Here is a 21,251-nt window from a genome sequence, read left to right on the forward strand (position 1 = left end):
AGGTCATCACATTTGGCAATTATAAGTTGACAACATGCCCAGAAAATGCAACTGTTATTTTGCTTTATGGTATTTATTCTCCTTTTTGTTGCAATAATAGGATATTCAGACTGAACTTAATTTAAACAAAATATTTAGTACATATTTGAGTATAGTTTACTTGAAATTGGTAATTAATAAATGACTTGTCATTTGTAAAATGTTTTGGCAACGTTCATTTGAAATTATAATAGAACGTGACTGTTCTGTTACACAGTGGGAACAACAAATATTTTCCTACAATCGTGCGGAAAAGTGCCCTAATGCAATCTGGTAAAGAGTGAAAGTGAAATTTCCTACAACTTTTCCCTTTTACACTTTTTTGATATTTTTCCAAATAACCGAATTACGCTTAGCTAAACTTGCAGGTTTTCCATTTATTTCATATTTTCCAAGAATTATCTCTAATTAATTATTTTTTTTAAGGATCACGTGACCATTCCGCCATTTTGACATGGTTTAATTGGTTTATGATTATTTCCTCGGCCTTTTTGATTTTCGAAAAAATGTCTTTTAGCTTTTCTGTGCTGTCAAAGTCAGGTGACAGGCGCACACACAATTCCGCCATTTTGATCGTTGTTTGGTGATAGTGTCACGTGACTTTTGGCGGCTATTTTGACTATTTTTAATTTAAACTTTGTCATTATCCAGTTTTTCCACTGCTTTTACCAAATTTAGGTTTTTGTTAAAACTTTTCATGCACTCTTTCATTCAATCGTGAATAACTATCTCATTTGACGCATAATGTATGGAATTTTAAATGTCGATGGATAGTCAATGAAATGGGCTTTGCATTAATATGACAAATTTGGTTAATTGGTTTGACGGTTTGACAACTAGAAAGTCTCAAAGTTGATGAATTTATTTTCCACTTTTTATAGTGCAGTGTTTCATTCAATCGTAAATAACTCGCCAATTTGGTACACTCTGTGTAGATTTTTATACATAAATGGATAGCTAAAGAAATGGGCTTTCCAACGATATGGCAACACTGGTTGGTTAATTTATTGGTTGGGTCGCTAGAGGGCGTCAAAGTTGATGAATTTATTTTCCACTTTTTATAGTGCAGTGTTTCATTCAATCGTAAATAACTTGCCAATTTGGTACATTCTGTGTAAACTTTTATACATCAATGGATAGCTAATGAAATAAGCTTTCCAAAGATATGGCAACACTGGTTGGTTAATTTATTGGTTGGGTCGCTAGAGGGCGTCAAAGTTCATGAATTTATTTTCCACTTTTTATAGTGCAGTGTTTCATTCAATCGTAAATAACTCGCCAATTTGGTACACACTGTGTAGATTTTTATACATCAATGGATAGCTAAAGAAATGGGCTTTCCAACGATATGGCAACACTGGTTGGTTAATTTATTGGTTGGGTAGCTAGACGGCGTCAAAGTTAATGAATTTATTTTCCACTTTTTATAGTGCGGTGTTTCCTTCAACCGTAAATAACTCGCTAATTTGGTACATTCTGTGTAGATTTTTATACATCAATGGATAGCTAATGAAATGGGCTTTCCAACGATATAGTAACACTGGTTGGTTAATTTATTGGTTGGGCCGCTAGAGGGCGTCAAAGTTGATGAATTTATTTTCCACTTTTTATAGTGCAGTGTTTCATTCAATCGTAAATAACTCGATATGGATCGAACGATATGGCAACACTGGTTGGTTAATTTATTAGTTGGGCCGCTAGAGGGCATCAAAGTTGATGAATTTGTTTTCCACTTTTTATAGTGCAGTGTTTCATTCAATCGTAAATAACTCACTTATTTGATCCACCCTATACAAACCTTTGTACGTCAATAGAAAGCCAATGAAATGGGTTTTCTAAAAATATGACAATACTGGTTGATTGGTTAAACCATTTGGTCGCTAGAGGGCTTCAAACTTTTTTTTCTCCACTTTGAGAAACCAAGCAACTTCTGGTAACATTTTAAAGCATCAGAATCACTTATTATCGCACTAATGTGGTAAAATGGATGTAACTCAAAGGAAGCTTTGTAATGGATCCTTACCGTGCTAGTCGTAGCTAAAATAATATATTGAGTCATTCTGTAATTGTCAAATTTACAATCCAACCTGTCAATATCACTAAATAATTTGGTTACAATTGACATTTTTATCATAGACAGAGAGAAAATGTCAAAAACTACAAGTTGGTATATTGAACTACACCTGTCAAATTTACAGTTCATTTATTATGTCACTAAATTATCCTATAAACCCTGTGTTTGGTGGTCAAAAAAAGCTTCAAAGTGCTTCACCCTGTAACTATCATAATTTGGCTATTAAAATGGAAAGTGTCAAATTGATGATTGACACCAATCAACACACATCTCTGTACAAATGTAACATCACTGATTTTTTTCAATTTTCTCTTGAAATTATTACCGGGATTTGATTTTTGAAAATTTGGATTGCACTTTGAATCGATAATCAATATAAAAGATAAAAGAACTAATAAATAAATGACAAAATTGTGTTCTTTTTGGATTTTACTAACCCTCATTTGCACCGTCGTATTTTAAACCGAGTTTAAGTTAAGTTTGGTTTTGAATGTGACAGACCGAGTGAAAAGGTCAGGGAGTCTGAACCACGCTTAAGTACAATAATTTCTAAGTCAATTTTATTGTAAAATTGGTTAGAAAATACTGTTACAAACTATTATACTTCATGATGTCCCCACAAATAAAATTATTTCTTTAATTAATTTGCATATTGTAGGTGTTTAGGTAAAAAATAATTCTGGTTGTTTTTAAGTATAATTTATGTTATTTTTATTCAATAAATTTCGCTAAAATTACACATTTACATAAACAAAACGATGAATGCATCGAAACAGATGTTTTAGCTCTGTGTAAATAATTTACCAAGGATCAGCTGCTAAATAGATTTATCGAGGGCAAGTTGAAGGTGGATGAGGTTTTTAAGTATTATTTTTATGTCTACCACATTTTCGCTAATATTGCACCGTAAGTACCAGTATGATGCAAGGTTGCACGATTGACCGTTAAATTCGATATTTACCATAATTTCAATGTAAAATGACAAATATTTGCTACAAATGGAAATCGGTTCTCTTTCACTTTGTCCCATTTGATTGATACTACCTACCCCTGGTGCCAAATGCATACCCCCTGTATTAATCACAGGTATATGTTTTGTTCTATTATTATTTCTAACGGTTTTTGTTTGTGTTTTGTTTTGTATTTCTAGTTTGAAGTTGAGTTTATAAAATTATTACAATGATTAATGACAGCATAAAGAAAATATGAAAAGTATTGCTAGCTATACAAAATAAGAAACAAAATTACTACAAACGTTACAAATTACATAATGCTGTGAATGTTTTAAATTTGACGTTGTAAGTTTTGACAAATATGACTCTTTAATTTATTTGTCAAAACTTATATTCGGTTACTTCATTTTTTTGGTTTGATTTTCCTTATATTGTCACGTTTAGGGGGTAGCGCAGGAACAGAAACAACAAACGTAGTACAAGCATGACTTCTTTATTCGGCGCTGCATAACTCTTAGTATTGAACACTGTCCAAGAGGGGGTGTGTAGATGCGTGGGTGTGGGGGTATGGGCGTAAGGCCTCCTGATGTGCCGCCAAGCGGTACCCGCTCGATACGAGCAGGGTGCCCCTATGTCCGACACGCCCAAAGGACTTACTTTAGGTACTGCAACAGGGTAACGAGCCGTCCGGGCACTAGGAAGTTCGGACTGTCGCTCGTGACCTCCCTCTGGGGATGACCCCAGAGTTCGGTGGTCGTCGATGGCTTGAGACGCCGATTAAATACTCGTCTCATGACCCCAATTTGCCGGTCTCGCTGATTCGGCAGTGCACTGGGGGAGACCGGGGCCAGACTAGGTACCGGAACATGGTGCAACTTATGTTATTCGTGACATCTCCCCCTTCCAACAAGTGTTCGCCCCGAACACTAAAATTCTATATTACAAAATAAATTTCTCGTCTTTCCTTTTTCCATATGAATCTTAAAATTAACCGATGTTGCTTATTTGCTAGAGAGGGTATGGGAAAAACTTTATTCCAAAAATATAAACACTTTTCTCTTAAAACTACTTCTAGATTCCTAGATAATGTTTTCAGCCACAAAAAAATTAATTCTTTCCTTGGGTCACCTTTCAACCTTGTGTTGCGTCTATCTTCTTGCTCTCCATTTTGGCCAAAATTTACGTCAACTGCACATTGTATTGTATACTCCTTTGGGCACCATCATCTAAGTGGAAACGCTTCACCTAGGCTTCATCTCGTAGTGCCGTCTCTTGGCACTGTATTCTCTAAGCGGCAAACTTCATCGCTTAGCTTCACTTCTTCCTACTGTGTCCTTTTGCGTGCTCCTTTAGCACACCTATCATTGGACATGTATACTTCTTCTTAATTAACGTGAGCACATTTGGAGATGCTTCTTCAGCTCGACTTATTAAAAGACTCTGGGTGCACACGGGTGTAAGTAGAACCGTCGTGGCGGGACCCATCTGAAGATGTCAGCTTCTCCAAGACTTGCTGCTTTACTTCCTTAAATGATATGGCAATGCGTTGATAGACGCAACAAGGTCGTCCGGTGGCCACTGAAATAAACAATATATATATATTTTTTAAATTAATAAACAAAGAATCCTATATCAAGTACTTGCACTTGACCTAGTTTTAAATAAACACACGATACTTGCACTATTTTGCTGTCTCAGCAAGGAACCTAGGTCACTGGCTTAGAAAATTGCGACAATGTTATTACTAAACTGCAACTATGCAAATTATATACTTATTTCTACTATACCCAATTACTCAGTTAAATTTTACCTTTACTAAATTAATATAAATTATACTTATTATTGTGCTCATCTGCACTGCATAGACTCTGTTGCTTTAGGGCGTCCTCCAGGTCGCTCTTTACTTTACCCTACTCGATTCGGGCAAATGCGAGTCTGTAAACTGGTCCTTCAAAATCTTCAACATCTTCATTTTTTGGGAGGGTCGTAGCGTCAGGGGTAGAGCTGGGGTGTGACTACTGATATGAAGATCAGTAGTCCGAGATCAAACGAGGCGCCTCCACCATGTCACGTTTAGGGGGTAGCGCAGGAACAGAAACAACAAACGTAGTACAAGCATGACTTCTTTATTCGGCGCTGCATAACTCTTAGTATTGAACACTGTCCAAGAGGGGGTGTGTAGATGCGTGGGTGTGGGGGTATGGGCGTAAGGCCTCCTGATGTGCCGCCAAGCGGTACCCGCTCGATACGAGCAGGGTGCCCCTATGTCCGACACGCCCAAAGGACTTACTTTAGGTACTGCAACAGGGTAACGAGCCGTCCGGGCACTAGGAAGTTCGGACTGTCGCTCGTGACCTCCCTCTGGGGATGACCCCAGAGTTCGGTGGTCGTCGATGGCTTGAGACGCCGATTAAATACTCGTCTCATGACCCCAATTTGCCGGTCTCGCTGATTCGGCAGTGCACTGGGGGAGACCGGGGCCAGACTAGGTACCGGAACATGGTGCAACTTATGTTATTCGTGACAATATTACCAACGACAGGGTAATAGTAAATTAATCAACAAGTGTGTAATGTTAGCTATTCCTCACGAAGATAAAGTTTGCGACACAAGCCGAAGGCAATTCGTTTTACAAACGAATGTAACGTCATAATGACGTAATTTGACAACTGGTCAACTTCTGGTTTTGCCAAATTACGTCAGCGTGACGTCACATTTGTTCTACTCACGAAAATTTTTAGAAAAAAATCGTAGTTTTCGTTAAACTGGAATAACCAAACAGAAAATGGCAGAAAACCCACTCAAAACTGACATGAAACACAATTTGGCCCATAATTTGGGTATTTGAGCAGTTACGGACCTGAATTTTTCACTGAGGCTAGCAAATTGAACACTGAAACCTGGTCTGTACTGGAAATTTTTTATAAAAATGTTGGTTTGCGTTAAACCAAACAGAAAATGGCAAAAACACACTCAATTGACATGAAACACATTCGGACTATAATTTGGGTATTTGGGCAGTTACGGACCTGAATTCTTCATTGAACTAGCAAATTGAATTCCTAAGCCAGGGCCGTACTGAAACATTTTTAGAAAAAATCTGTTTTTTTTTTAAACTGGACAAACTAAACGTAAAATAAAACAGGATAGACACTCAACTGATATGAAACAGAATTTGACTAATAATTTGGGTATTTGGGCAGTTACGGACCTGAAAATTTCACTGAAACTAGTAAATTGAATTCATAAGCCAGAGCCGTACTGGAAATTTTTTATAAAAAATACTGGTTTTTGTTGAACTGGAATAACCAAACAGGAAATAGCAGAAAACTCACTCAAATCTGACATGAAACACAATTTGACCCATAGTTTGGGTATTTGAGCAGTTACGGACCTGATTTTTTCACTGAGACTAGTAAATTGAACTCATAAGTCAGAGCAGTACTGGAAATTTTTTATAAAAAAATACTGGTTTTTGTTGAACTGGAATAACCAAACAGGAAATGGCATAAAACTGACATGAAACACACTTTGGTCCATAATTTGGGTATTTGGGCGGTTACGGACCTGAATTTTTCATTGAACTAGCAAATTGAATTCCTAAGCCAGGGCCGTACTGAAACATTTTTAGAAAAAATCTGTTTTTTTTTAAACTGGACAAACTAAACGCAAAATAAAACAGGATAGACACTCAACTGATATGAAACAAAATTTGACTAATAATTTGGGTATTTGGGCAGTTACGGACCTGAAAATTTTACTGAGACTAGTAAATTCCTCAAAAACAGGGCCGTACTGGAACATTTTTGTAAAAGTCCTGGTATATTTGTTAAGCTGGAATAACCAAACAGAAAATGACAAAAAACCCACTCAACTGACATGGAACGCAATTTGTTCCATAATACGGGTGTTTGGGCAATTGAACCCTGAAGCCAGGGCCGGACTGAAAATTTTCTATAAAAAATCCTGATATTTGACAAAAATACTGTTCACACAAACTTTACTCTATCGTTGTCAAACAATCACGAATACAGTGTGTTCTATTACTCATCTCTGTCAAAATAACGTCAGTTTAAGAAACAAATAAGTGATATTATTATTTTATTTGATTTTTCAGTATAAATCCGCTGATTCTATTAAAAACATTCGAATAGTAAAAATTACGACCTAATCTAGACATTTAAAAAAAAATCAAAATTTGATTGACTCGTCAAGAATTGGCACTTTGTTGTTATTATTATGAAATAATATGTATTTCATAATAATAACAACAAAGTTATATATAATATTGTTTTTTCATTTTTGCAAAATCCTTTTGAATGCACCAAAATGATTGCAATTGTACCCAAATTTCGGTTGTTGACCTGAAATGTTGCCAAGGTCTTCACTAAAATGTCTACCAGATGTTTTCATTGTGGACTTTTGCCAAAATATTGTTCATACCACCAGATGCAAAATTATCATTTTGTTGCCTTCCGGGTATTCCGTAAACTATTTTTGATACACCACTTTGAATCTTGTTTAATCATACGTTCCAGTTATTTTTCTATACTCTAAATACCCTATACCTTAAGCTGAGTTTTGACTGTGACAGGTCCAAAATACTGTTAAACCACCTTAGACTGAGTTTACTGTCTTTCAAATCAGTATAGTTTCATAGAGGAGATTGTGACAGTTGACAATTTTATTATAGAGTAAAATACAGGCCAAATAGACTGTGTTCATTAAAAACCAGAAAAAACTCCCATGGAGGTCCAAAACACAGTTTAAGCACTTTAAACCGAGTTTGCTGTCATTTAAATGAGTTGTGCTGTTGTATAGTTTCATGGAGTGCATTCTGACAGATGACAATTTAATTATGACATAAAATATTATAATCGTTGGGTTATATAAGTTTAATCATCTTATCATCGCAAATTGATTTGGTTTTGCTCTTACATTATGAAATAATTGTAGGCAACATATTGCCTAAACTTGCCTAAATTTTGTTAACTACCATTACTCAAGAGAATTTTTAAGTTTACGGTGCCTGTCGCCAACAATTCCAGATCAATAAATTAAACGAAAACTAGGATATCAAGGTTTTAAGGCCAAATTGCCAAGGTTAAGGTTTATCTTTACTTATATTTGACACGCAAATCTGTCCAGTTTTGTTATTTTTTGATACTACCTACCCTTTTTTGTTTTGTATATTGTTTGCGGAATTCTCCCTGTTTTTTTTATTTAACTTAGTTAGGTTATGTTCCAGGTAATTAACCATTAATAAGTATAAAGTTAACCTAATAAAAAGGTTAGAGCAAAAATAATGCATTTACTTTATTATACAAATAAGTTCTTAAAATTGCTTTTTTTTTCAAGCGGTCTAAAATAAGTGTATTGTATGCCTACCTGTACTGCCGGCGTAGAAATAATGTCCAGAACTTGATCCTAAAAGCGTTGCATTTAGAAAAAAGCAGATGAAATTAATGCAACACTTACTCTGCTTTGATTGGCTTGTCAGGCTTGGCTCTGCAATACAATCCCTTCATGTTCTTATTCTGAAATACAGTTTTCCTGAAGGTGTCAGGGCTAAATTTGTGATCAAATTCAAAATCACAAAACACAAAAACTGATTGACACAACACGGCTAATACGATAACAACACGAAGCTATTTCCAAAGTTGTCTAACAGAGGGCGTATCATGGCTGTCTGGCGTCATCTGTCGATTACGGTTACGCGTTCCGAATTTACACGGAACGCGGTTCTTGAAAATAGGCTTTCAAAAATGTTATCGGCCATTTGCTCTGGTTTTCTGGCTTCAAATCTCCGTTGTTCTATGAGAATGATATTTTTTCAGTAACCGTTTTATATGTATATTTACCAGTCCGAATTAATCGGTTAACCTGGCTAGGAAACGATACACATCCTATGTTTACCTTATTACGCTGTCACTGTGTCATCTGTCAAAAATCGTGATGTCCATGGCACACTAATTCAAAATTCACTGATACTACTAATTGCGTTGTTGTATTTTGTATTGTCAAATAAAGTTTCAGTGAAGCCGTAAAGCGACCTAAATCGCCGAAATGAGTGATAGTGATAAAATAAGTTGTACACCACCTGCTTTAGCAGCAATAGAGTCAAATACCCTAAATAATTTGATTCCTGGCAGGTCAATAAATTCATCACTTGGGCCAGAGAACACCAAGCGGTCAATTTTACCGAAAATGTTGTATTGGCCTATTTTGCCCATTTAAGTAAGGTAAGTGAAGAGTTCGACAATGTGGGCGCAATATTCCATGCTTAAATCTGAGCTAAATATTAAAGACAGTATAAATATTCTATCCTATAAAAAGGTGCAATCATTTTTAAAGCGAAAAAGTGAAAACTATGCAGCTAAAAAGTCTAAAACTTTCACCAAGAACCAAGTAGACACTTTTTTAACAGAAGCACCTGACAAAAAGTATTTAGCCATGAAGGTAAGATCCGAAACAAAAATGAATTTATGATTTTTTTTAATACCTCTATTCAACATTTTTAGGTTGTTTTAATATAGGGCATATCAGGGGCATGTAGATGTAATGAACTGGTAAACTTGGAAAAATTAATTCTGGTTAAAATTCCAAACACGAAAAATTACAAGCCCAGAACATTTACAATTGTTGGAGTATTTTACATAAATATTTGTGAAAATTACTTGTCTCTTCGTCCAGATGTTATTGATACAGATCGTTTTTTCATTAAATATCAAAATGGAGTTTACCACAGAGTTGTAATGGGTATTCACAAAATCTCCAGTATTCCCAAGGAAATAGCCTTGTTTTTGAAATTGGCTGATGTCAAACAATATACTGGTCACTGCCTTCGCTAAACCTCTGCAACTCTTCTTGTAGATAATGGTGGAGACATTTGCTCATTGAAAAGACACGGTGGTTGGAGGTCTACAACTGTAGTAGAAGGCTACATTGACGATTTTTTAATACCAATGGAGAACAATACCACAGATGATATCAGAGAACCAGTAATTTCAAAAAACCACAACAACAACCTACTTTAAATGTAGACCATGAAGTAAAGGGGCAGGAATTTCATTTATGGCAGTGTAAATTTGAAAATTGCTCATTTAAACTGACGGTTCATAGTTCGAATACCGACACAGAAAATGTGTAGATTATTAGTTACATTTTTCTATTAATTGATATTTTAATTTATGTTAATTCGCTCATCGGTATTATACAGCAATTTTAAGATTTTTTTTAACAGAACTGTTTCAGTCTGTTATTGTTATCTTTGCAATATTGAAAATGATTTCTATAATTTGGATTCCATCAACATTTACTCACCTTTACAAGTTTTTCTAAAATTGTCTTATGAAAGATATAAATAAATATAGATTTACGGAAGAATTTGCTAAACTTTTTGAAAGAGTTCTTTACACTGTCATTGGCAAAATAAAGCAAATAACCTAATTCATTAAAAATTAATAACTGTGATAAATGATCTAAAATGATAAAAACAGCGTAACAACTTAATTTTGTCGTAAGTTGTGCCCACAAAAGTAATTTCTCAAAATTTGGTTTGCACTTGCCAGGAATTGCGTGTGCCAATTTTGAGCTTTTTCTACTGAAATTCTGGTAAAACAATAATAATTATGCACACAAAAAGTATTGTGGTACTAACTTCTTAATTATTATACCGAATAGATTAGAAGATTTTAAGTTTGGCAATGACTGTTATATTGAAATAGATATTTTGGCAGACATTTTGAATTAAGTGTATTTTTGCCTATTTATATTCCAATGCGTCACCAAAATTACCTTTAGTATATTTAGTACAAGTGCATCAATTCACAACTGTAAAGTCACATAATAATAAATAAGTATAATGAATGACACTGATTTATCATGATATTAATGAGGACACAGTGTTTTCATATTGTTTTTATTATGTAAGAAGAGTTAATTACCCTCTTTTTGCTGGCAGGATTGCCAGATTAAGGGATTTTTTCCAAAAAGTGGAGGTTTTTTTTTCCGGGGGACTTCTTAAGAAAAATATTTCTCAAAGAAAAACTGGGGAATTCAGTGCTTTTGATACAGTTTTATGAGGAATGCATTTTAACTTCAAAATCTGAGGGGGTTTTGTTTTGAAGTTTTTTCGTGCACAACCATGTTCCAGGCCAGTTTTCTCAGTTATTAGTGGGTTTTTCATAAAAACTCTTTCTTGACAAAAGAAAGTAGATTTTAAAAGCTACGTTTTGACGTTTGAACGAACATTCTAACTTTCACAGGAACCAAGTTAGGAGCTGTCAAATTGTGACATCCTTAAAATGCTTATTTACTTGTACTGCTCTATTTCCGATCAAATATCTTGGTAATTTGTAATTGTTGAAAGAAAATTGTGTTGAGAAGAAAATATGCTGAAATTACGGGCTATATTTTGACGTTTTAACAAAATTCCTAACTGTCATAGTCTGTCAAATAAGGACCGTCATATGTAATAAAATAGTAGAAAGAATGAAAAAGTTGAAGAAAGTAGAAAAATACGAAATAATTTTAAAATCGGTGGAATCGACTTTACAAAGCAATTGTAATCCGATTACACCAATTTGCTTACATATTAGGTCTTTTTGGACAGTTTCGGTTTGTAAGGAACACACTATACCTTCAAATTCTGTGAAAGGGAGTATACTTCAATTGGCGTGCACAACAGGCCAATTTTCTCAGTTATTAGTGTGTTTTTCATAAAAACTCTTTCTTGACAAAAGAAAGCAGAAATTTTTAGCTACATTTTGACGTTTGAACGAACATTCTGACTGTCACAGGAACAAAGTTAGGAGTTGTCAAATTGTGACATCTTTAAAAAGCTTGTTCCTTTGCACTGCTCTATTTCCCATCAAATATCTCGGTTATTTGTAATTTTTGAAAGAAAATTGTGTAGAGTTAAAAGAAGGTCAAAATTATGGGCTACACTTTGACGTTTGAACGAGTTTTCTAGCTGTCATAGTAACCAAGTTAGCACTTGTCGAATAAGGACACCTGTCATTTTTAAAGTGGCAGTTTGAAAAAAACGAAGAGAGAATATTGAATTGTATTAAAATTCAGGAGTAACAACTTATAATCTATGAAAGTATGTTTTGGGGATTTTTTATTTCGACTGGGGAAATTGAGTTGACGGATCTGGCAACCCTGCTAACTAAAACATAATCCTTGATTTTTAATGAGAACATGACCATTTGGCAGCACTGCAAACATTTGAGAATAAATTAAGAAAAATTACAAATTATTGTAAAAATTTGGTTCAAAATTACAGAAAATAACGATTTGGCAACACTGTAAAAATTTGGAAATAATTTAGGAGAATTGTCGGTTCAGCATCGTTAAAAGTTTTCAATGACAAAAAATGGAAATTTGACAACATTGCGGAAGGTTGTTACAAATTTAGGAAAATAGCAGTTTAGCAACGTTGCTAAAATGTAAAAAAATATTGAAAAATTGCAATTTGGCAACATTTCAAAAGTTGGTACAAATTATTTCTTTACTTCTAACTTGTGGGGTATTTATTATATTAATTATTAATTTTATGTAAAACTTTTTAATATCTGTTAGTTCTACTCTTGTTAGTGATAGATTATCTAGAAAAACTCGTTTTTATTTACAAACATCTGATTTGATCAGACAGACAGCTAAGGACATAAATCAGCTAAAATAACAATTTTTTTTTTTTTTTTTTTTTTTTTCGGAAAGCAAGAAATTTTACTCTATACATAAGTCAAAGAGGACAGTTGTGCCATAACTGGACTTATAAAGGAAATATTTGCTAAAAAGTGGAAAAAACGAGCTAAGAATGACAGTAAAATGTCTACTTGCACTATCATATCTCATTTTCTTGTAAAGATAGCAGAAATCAGAAGAAACAAATTGGATCAAATCAAAACTATAGTCCGTTTCTCTAAAGTTGACCATCACGTCACTAAAGAAACTCGAGAAATCTTTTCATGACTAACGTCAAATGTCAGTTGTCATGTTGGCGAATCAGTCTCAGAAATACGTATGTGTCTTAATTGTTTTTGTCACGTGATGGTCAACTTTCGTGAACCGGACTGTATATTTAATTTGCTAGTAAATCTGTAACTTTGAAATGAATAAGCTAATTTGTTTAACTTAACATTTTTGTCATTGGTTTACTTCGTATTTTGATTTTTTTTTTGTTTTCAGCTTATTTTTAGCGGAGAATACACTAAGGCAGTCAACAAAGACTGGCACGGACAACACTTCTGTTGCTGGCAGTGTGACGAAAGTTTGACTGGACAACGATACGTCCTACGAGATGATCATCCTTACTGCGTTTCCTGTTATGAGTCAGTGTTTGCAAACGCTTGCGAAAAATGTAGCAGAACGATTGGTATCGATTCTAAAGTAAGTTTGTTTTCTTAAAACGTCCAACCAATAAGTACAAAAGACGAAATATCAATTGAAGAACTAGAAACTGGCAGCTGAGTTAGCATAATGAGGAATAGCTACTCCAGAATCATATTATGATGATCACTTTATTGCTTATGTTCTATGACTGAAGTTAATTCAAATGTGTATGCATATTGCTTGCAGGAATGCTATTCTGGTTTTCCAGATTTGGCTGAAATTTCGTTTCACAACACAGTCATTTCGTTAGGATTCAAAATTGACTAACTGTTACCACTCTAATTATTTTGAGGCATTTTTTTTTAAATCGGGCAGGTACGCCCCTGATATTTGGCACAAATCTAGCACAGGGATTGTCAAATCTAGAGCCGTAGCAAAACTGTAGAAATAAAGTTCTTAAGGTCGATTTTTGCTTGTACTAAGTGACCAACATAACGCAAAACCCATTAGGATAGTAGCGGTGTTTCAAGCAAATTTGACTCTTACGAAAAATGTTATTTGCAAAAACAGTTTTTTCATTAAATTTCTAAGCATTACATCGTTGAAGACCTAGCAGGTCACGTGACCGTGTTTTCCTAATTTTTCAGGGTCAAATTTGCCTTTAACTAGTGGTGCACTCTGTCCATAAACCCTAGATAACACCCGTATTTGCAACACTCTGTATATACGTTTATATGTCGATGGACAGGAAATAAAATGAGTTTTCCATTGACGTATAAAAATCTATTGATTAGTGGTGCCTTTGGCCGCTAGAGGGTGTCAACATTGACCAACTTTGTTTGTGTATCCTTTTGATGTTAATCCTCAATAACTCACTTATTTGCACTTTTTTAGAGTTTTATACCTCAATGGATAGGCAATGAAATGAGCTTTCTAAAAATATCCCAACTTTGGTTAATAGGTTAGAGGGTTTGGCCGCTAGAGAGCGTGAAAGTTGACCAATTTTTGTATCACTTTTTTGGTGCATCCTGTGGTTTAATCCTAAATAAATCGCTTATTAGCACTATTTTTAGTAGAGTTTTATACCTCAATGGATAACCAATGAAATAAGCTGTCTAAAAATATACCAACTTTGGTTAATAGGTTAGAGGGTTTGGCCGCTAGAGAGCGTGAAAGTTGACCAATTTTTGTATCACTTTTTTGGTGCATCCTGTGGTTTAATCCTGAATAAGTCGCTTATTTGCACTATTTTTAGTAGAGTTTTATACCTCAATGGATAGCCAATGAAATAAGCTGTCTAAAAATATACCAACTTTGGTTAATAGGTTAGAGGGTTTGGCCGCTAGAGAGCGTGAAATTTGACCAATTTTTGTATCACTTTTTTGGTGCATCCTGTGGTTTAATCCTGAATAAGTCGCTTATTTGCACTATTTTTAGTAGAGTTTTATACCTCAATGGATAGCCAATGAAATAAGCTGTCTAAAAATATACCAACTTTGGTTAATAGGTTAGAGGGTTTGGCCGCTAGAGAGCGTGAAAGTTGACCAATTTTTGTATCACTTTTTTGGTGCATCCTGTGGTTTAATCCTAAATAAATCGCTTATTAGCACTATTTTTAGTAGAGTTTTATACCTCAATGGATAACCAATGAAATAAGCTGTCTAAAAATATACCAACTTTGGTTAATAGGTTAGAGGGTTTGGCCGCTAGAGAGCGTGAAAGTTGACCAATTTTTGTATCACTTTTTTGGTGCATCCTGTGGTTTAATCCTGAATAAGTCGCTTATTTGCACTATTTTTAGTAGAGTTTTATACCTCAATGGATAGCCAATGAAATAAGCTGTCTAAAAATATACCAACTTTGGTTAATAGGTTAGAGGGTTTGGCCGCTAGAGAGCGTGAAATTTGACCAATTTTTGTATCACTTTTTTGGTGCATCCTGTGGTTTAATCCTGAATAAGTCGCTTATTAGCACTATTTTTAGTAGAGTTTTATACCTCAATGGATAGCCAATGAAATAAGCTGTCTAAAAATATACCAACTTTGGTTAATAGGTTAGAGGGTTTGGCCGCTAGAGAGCGTGAAAGTTGACCTATTTTTGTATCACTTTTTTGGTGCATCCTGTGGTTTAATCCTGAATAAGTCGCTTATTTGCACTATTTTTAGTAGAGTTTTATACCTCAATGGATAGCCAATGAAATAAGCTGTCTAAAAATATACCAACTTTGGTTAATAGGTTAGAGGGTTTGGCCGCTAGAGAGCGTGAAATTTGACCAATTTTTGTATCACTTTTTTGGTGCATCCTGTGGTTTAATCCTGAATAAGTCGCTTATTAGCACTATTTTTAGTAGAGTTTTATACCTCAATGGATAGCCAATGAAATAAGCTGTCTAAAAATATACCAACTTTGGTTAATAGGTTAGAGGGTTTGGCCGCTAGAGAGCGTGAAATTTGACCAATTTTTGTATCACTTTTTTGGTGCATCCTGTGGTTTAATCCTGAATAAGTCGCTTATTTGCACTATTTTTAGTAGAGTTTTATACCTCAATGGATAGCCAATGAAATAAGCTGTCTAAAAATATACCAACTTTGGTTAATAGGTTAGAGGGTTTGGCCGCTAGAGAGCGTGAAAGTTGACCTATTTTTGTATCACTTTTTTGGTGCATCCTGTGGTTTAATCCTGAATAAGTCGCTTATTAGCACTATTTTTAGTAGAGTTTTATACCTCAATGGATAGCCAATGAAATAAGCTTTCTAAAAATATCCCAACTTTGGTTAATAGGTTGGAGGGTTTGACTGCTAGAGGGCATCAAACTTCGACTATTTTTTTTACTTTTTTGATGCATTCTTTTGTTCAATTTCCAATAACTAGTTCGTTTTTAGATGAGCAAATTCATGTTGAGTAAACCTAATAATAACATAAGTGGTGACTTAAAACTAATTCGTTAATTACAACAAAAGTAGAATTTAAAAAAAAATTGGAAAATTTTGGAAAAATTATTATAACACTCTGCATGACTGTTCTTCTTCTTTACTACAATGACACTATTCTTCCTTTTAATTTTAGGACCTGTCATACAAGGACAAGCACTGGCACGAAGCATGCTTTTTGTGCACCTCCTGCGGTGAATCTTTGGTAGACAGACAGTTTGGTTCCAAGGGAGATCGCATTTACTGCGTTCGTTGCTATGACGAGCAATTCGCCTCTAGGTGCGATGGATGTCATCAAAGCTTCAAAGCAGGTAAGAAAAGACGACGTACAACGACTATAACCCTATTCTCAAAACTCCTATTAGCGTAAACGCGCCATCTACAGTCAGAAAAATGAATCAATAGCTCCCACAAGGTATTATCTACCTATTTAAATAATAATTTGCTTTCTCCGACGATGCTGTTCATGCTTGTGGGAATTTCTGGTTTAATAATCCAGATATTTGTTATGGACAAGGTTTTCCACCATTTGTCTGACATCAATGCAATATTAATATCTAAATATTCTGATACAAAAAAAAAACGTAAATCAAACACTTTGGGATGTCAGTTTTATCATTTTTAATGCCAATAAATTCATAATTTAATTATGCAAATCGCTCTTTTTATTGAATGTTATTATAATTTGGATGTGTGTATTGTCGAAATCAGTGAAAGTCCGTGAATAATAATTTATTTCCAATATAGTATTTTTTGGTACGATAATAACAATTCTTTACAAGGCAAACAGAACGTCACTGGCTTAGCGTGGGCCCGAAACCCACTGTCGGCTACTTTACAGCGTTTTAATCATAAATATTACCTCCAAATGAGGTTGGTATAAGTCATGTTGTATGTCATACCGTTAAATACAGCCAAGGTGTTTGTTATACGGTTAAAATGATGTCATCTTGCGCCTACGAATCAAAGAAATTTCACGAAAAAATCAATTTTGTTAATTAATGTCTTTGAGATGTGAAGAGACTTGGTTAACATTAGGTAAACCACCAAAGTTGTAGGAAATTTCATCTTCTACAAAATTGTATCAAAGTCAGTCAGGATCTTCTTAAGAAGTTAAAATGTGTTAAAACACCAAACATTTTGAACAAACTCCATTTCAACTGAGCGTAGCTCCGATATATGATTAGTTACAAAAAAGTGTAAATAAGAAGAGTTGTAGGAAATTTTATCTTCTAGAAGATTGTATCAAAGTGTTTTTGTCCTTAAGGGCCTCGTTAAGGAGTTACAAGGCAAAAAGTGAGAGTCTGCAGGGCTAGATTTTGTGATCGATACTATTTTTATTTAATCTAGTAGTTTTATTGGTAAACTTTGGGGTAGAAAACAGAATTTTTCCGAAAAGATCTTTAAAACGTGGGAAAACTATGTAAAAAATGTAAAATTGGGAAATATTACTTTTTAAATCTCAAAAAAACCACAAATTTATGGTAAAAACTACAGGGTTGGCTTTATAGTAATCTTTTCCCTAGTTTTTAGGAAAATCGGCATTTTTTCGTTCAAAAGTTACGTCCAAAGATTGATACCAACAGTTTTGGTCTCTTGCAAAATTAACTCCAACCGTTTCGGAGATATTCGACTTTTTTCACTCTTTTTTTGAAAATTGCATTAAAATTTTGAAAATTTCTTATATCCTCCATTTATGAAGTTTCCGCGACTATGAAAAGCTCGAATTGTTCGTCTCGAACTCCTCTGTCACCTTGTGCTAACCACAGCATGATTAAACATATACAGGGTGTTCAAAAAACCTAAAGAAGAATAGTTAAATTTGAACGCTTTGCCAGTTATGATTAAATTCACCCGATTTGAAGTGGGTGCAAACCTAGTTCATTAGGTGCAGAAAGTCATTTTAAACATTTTTGGTCTCTTTCAAAAATTTTCTAACTCTAACCGTTTCCGAGATATTCGACTTTCATTACTTAAAAAATAGTAAACAATAAAAATGTGTGTTTGTAAAACAGTGTGTTACTTTGACAGCTCGTAACTACGTTGTTTGTAACGTTACAAAGTGCGTTAAAAAACCATTCGAAAGCTCTTGAAATTTTCTTTAAATCACCTAATCACACTTTTTTCCATAACTGTCATTGGCCCGAAGTTACAAGCGTTTGAGCTTAGTGACTTGAAGTAGCGTGAGTTTGTCATTTTGACAGCTCGTAACTACGTTGTTTGTAACGTTACAAAGTTCGTTAAAAACTATTAGAAAGCTCTTGAAATTTTCTTTAAATCACCTAACCACACTTTTTTCCATAACTGTCACTGGCCCGAAGTTACAAGCGTTTGAACTTAGTGACTTGAAGTAGTGTGAGTTTGTCATTTTAACAGCTCGTAACTACGTTGTTTCAAACGTTACAAAGTGTGTTAAAAAACCATTCGAAAGCTCTTGAAATTTTCTTTAAATCACTTAACCACACTTTTTGTCATAACTGTCACTGGCACAAAGTTACAAACGTTTAAACTTAGTGACTTGAAGTAGTGTGAGTGCAATGCAGTTTGTCATTTTGACAGCTCGTAACTACGTTATTTCAAACGTTACAAAGTGCGTTAAAAAACCATTAGAAAGCTCTTGAAATTTTCTTAAAATCCCCTAACCACACTTTTTGTCATAACTGTCACTGGCACAAAGTTACAAGCGTTTGAACTTAGTGACTTGAAGTAGTGTGAGTGCAATGCAGTTGAAAAGCAACTTATTTCATAACAAAGTACAAAAAGAATCTTGAATGTTAAACAATAAGATACCTGTAAAAAATTAAAAAAAGAAATATGTAAAAACCTTTATATGAATGTATAATCGTTGTAAAATTACATTTTATCATAAAACTAAATGTTAAAAAAATATATAAAGAAACATTGTTAATGGTAAACATAAATACAAATTGTGGCAAAAATGATGAACTAATCGAGTGTATATTATTCTAAAATTTAAATCTAAAAACAAATCTTTCGTAATATATTATAAGAATCACACAACATGGACTATAACCGCAGCACTCGTGTTTAAAAGTATTTATTTTATTTTCAGAAATGAGTCAGATGTTAAAACTATATAAATATTATCATATTTAGGTAGTTGCTTAAGTAAACTTAACGAATTGTGGGCTGGAAACAGTGATGATTTTTCGGTTAGTTTAGGAATTATCGTCGTTTTAGTTGAAAGGTTATAAATATTATATTATTCGTTTTTTTTTACTAATAAACAAATAATCGTATTTGACCGCAAAAATAACACAGCATATATGGAAAAAACGTACACCTTATTCGTTATATGCACATGCAAAGTCGCAATAAAATGAAGGAGAGACTGTAAGTTTAGTAAGGTCGAGTCAAGTATGAATAACTAAAATGGTCGCAATTCGAATCAATGTTGTGTGGATTTTGAAATGGTAACTATTGCCTTTTAGGGAAATGGTTACTGCATTCCATATAATTGAACTTGTGATGAATTAATTATCCTTTTAGAGCTTAATGGTTGTATAGAAGACCACTTTCGATGGGTCACACACTGTATACTGCTTGTAATTACATCATATACTGATGAGATCCATATTGTTGAATGTGATTAATGTCAAAAATTAATACAGAATAATGTAGTAAATAGAAGAAAGCACAGGATGTGGAAAAGTAATTAAAAATCAATTGTTTTGCCTGTTAAGTTGCAAATGTTGTTATACAAAATTTTTCAAAAATTAGGTTAAATTTGCTTTTCTATTTTTGCCTACTGTCATGTTTAAACATGCGAAAAAAATCAAATAAATTCAAAATATCTAATTCAGTTAGGTGACTTGAAAATTTAAAAATTCTGTCACGTGGTGAAAGATCAAAGTGAACATTTTGAGCTTTTTACAGTCGCTGAAAGCCCAAAAGTGGCAGAAATACGGAATTTTGAAAATTTTAATGCGATTTCCAACAAAAAAATAGAAAAAAAAGAAATTTCTCGAAAACAGTTAGAGTCACGGAAGTATTTGCAAATAACCAAAAATGTTTAGAATTACCTTCTGCATCTAATAGACTTACACCTACTTAGAGCCGGGTAAACTCTGTTTTTTTTTTTGTTTTTTGGACTTGAATATGTTCAATCGTATTGCGGTTAGGACGAAGTGAAAGAGCAGATTAAGATAAACGTTTTGAGCTTTTTACAGTCGCTCAAACACTAAAACTGGCGGAGGTACGGAATTCCCAAAGATCTACGAATTTTGCAAAATGTCTAGTAAAGTTGCAAAAGATCTAGGAACTTTGAAGAATGTTTAAAGATGTTTCAAAACTTACTGAAGATGTGGAAGCCTTCAGTAAGTCCTGGACATCTTGCAAAACGACTAGCAAATGTTGAAAAGGACTAAGAACTTTCCAGAATGTCTAAAAATGTTGAAAACAATCTAAGAATGTTTAAAAAGGTCTAGAAATGGTGCAAAAGATCTAAAAAACGTTGAAGACGGTTTCAAAACCTTCAGTAAGTCCTAGAAATTTTTCAGAAGGTCTAGAAAATGCTGAAAAAGAACTAAGAACTTGACAGAATGTCTAAAATGTTAAAGAAGCCTAGAAATGTTGCTAAAGATCTAGGAACTTTGCAGAATGTTTAAAGATGTTTTAAAAAGTCTAGAAATGTTTAAAAAGGTCTAGAAATCTTGGAAAAGGTCTAGCAAATGTTGAAAAAGCACTAGGAACTTTCCAGAATGTCTAAAAATGTTGAAAACAAAGACTAGGAACTTTCCAGGATGTCTAAGAATGTTGAAAACAATCTGGTAATGTTTGAAATGGTCTAGAAATGATGCAGAAGATCTAAAGAACGATGCAAAAGGTTTCAAAACCTTCAGTAAGTCCTAGAAATCTTGCTAAAGGTCTAGCAAATGTTGAAAAAGGACTAGGAAC

General features: G+C 34.0%; 2 protein-coding genes and 2 long non-coding RNA genes across 9 annotated transcripts in view; 2 read left to right on the plus strand and 2 right to left on the minus strand.

Annotated features, from left to right (window-relative positions):
- beta4GalNAcTB (beta1,4-N-acetylgalactosaminyltransferase B) overlaps positions 1-21,251 on the minus strand; it is a 189,204-nt gene that overhangs the window by 92,524 nt on the left and 75,429 nt on the right. The gene's annotated exons all lie outside the window — the stretch shown is intronic.
- Lmpt (four and a half LIM domains protein limpet) overlaps positions 1-21,251 on the plus strand; it is a 108,973-nt gene that overhangs the window by 69,591 nt on the left and 18,131 nt on the right. For 4 of the 5 annotated variants that reach the window (XM_081986157.1, XM_081986158.1, XM_081986159.1 and 1 more), the window contains 2 exons: positions 13,261-13,461; positions 16,471-16,645. In XM_081986157.1, the coding sequence (XP_081842283.1) occupies positions 13,261-13,461; positions 16,471-16,645 (376 nt within the window). The remainder of the gene's footprint in view (positions 1-13,260; positions 13,462-16,470; positions 16,646-21,251) is intronic. The other variant, XM_081986160.1, reaches the window with a different exon arrangement.
- Positions 866-1,401, minus strand: LOC145733392 (uncharacterized). The gene is made up of 2 exons (XR_014179199.1): positions 1,278-1,401; positions 866-1,093 (listed from the first exon to the last, which is right to left on the minus strand). It is a non-coding gene; the product is annotated as an uncharacterized LOC145733392 (long non-coding RNA).
- On the plus strand, positions 9,315-12,782 carry LOC145733389 (uncharacterized). Its single transcript, XR_014179196.1, has 2 exons — positions 9,315-9,525; positions 9,588-12,782. It is a non-coding gene; the product is annotated as an uncharacterized LOC145733389 (long non-coding RNA).

The sequence above is a fragment of the Ips typographus genome, linkage group LG9 (genome assembly GCF_016097725.1).
Source record: "Ips typographus isolate SLU linkage group LG9, UJ_Ityp_2.0, whole genome shotgun sequence".
NCBI lineage: Eukaryota > Metazoa > Arthropoda > Insecta > Coleoptera > Curculionidae > Ips > Ips typographus.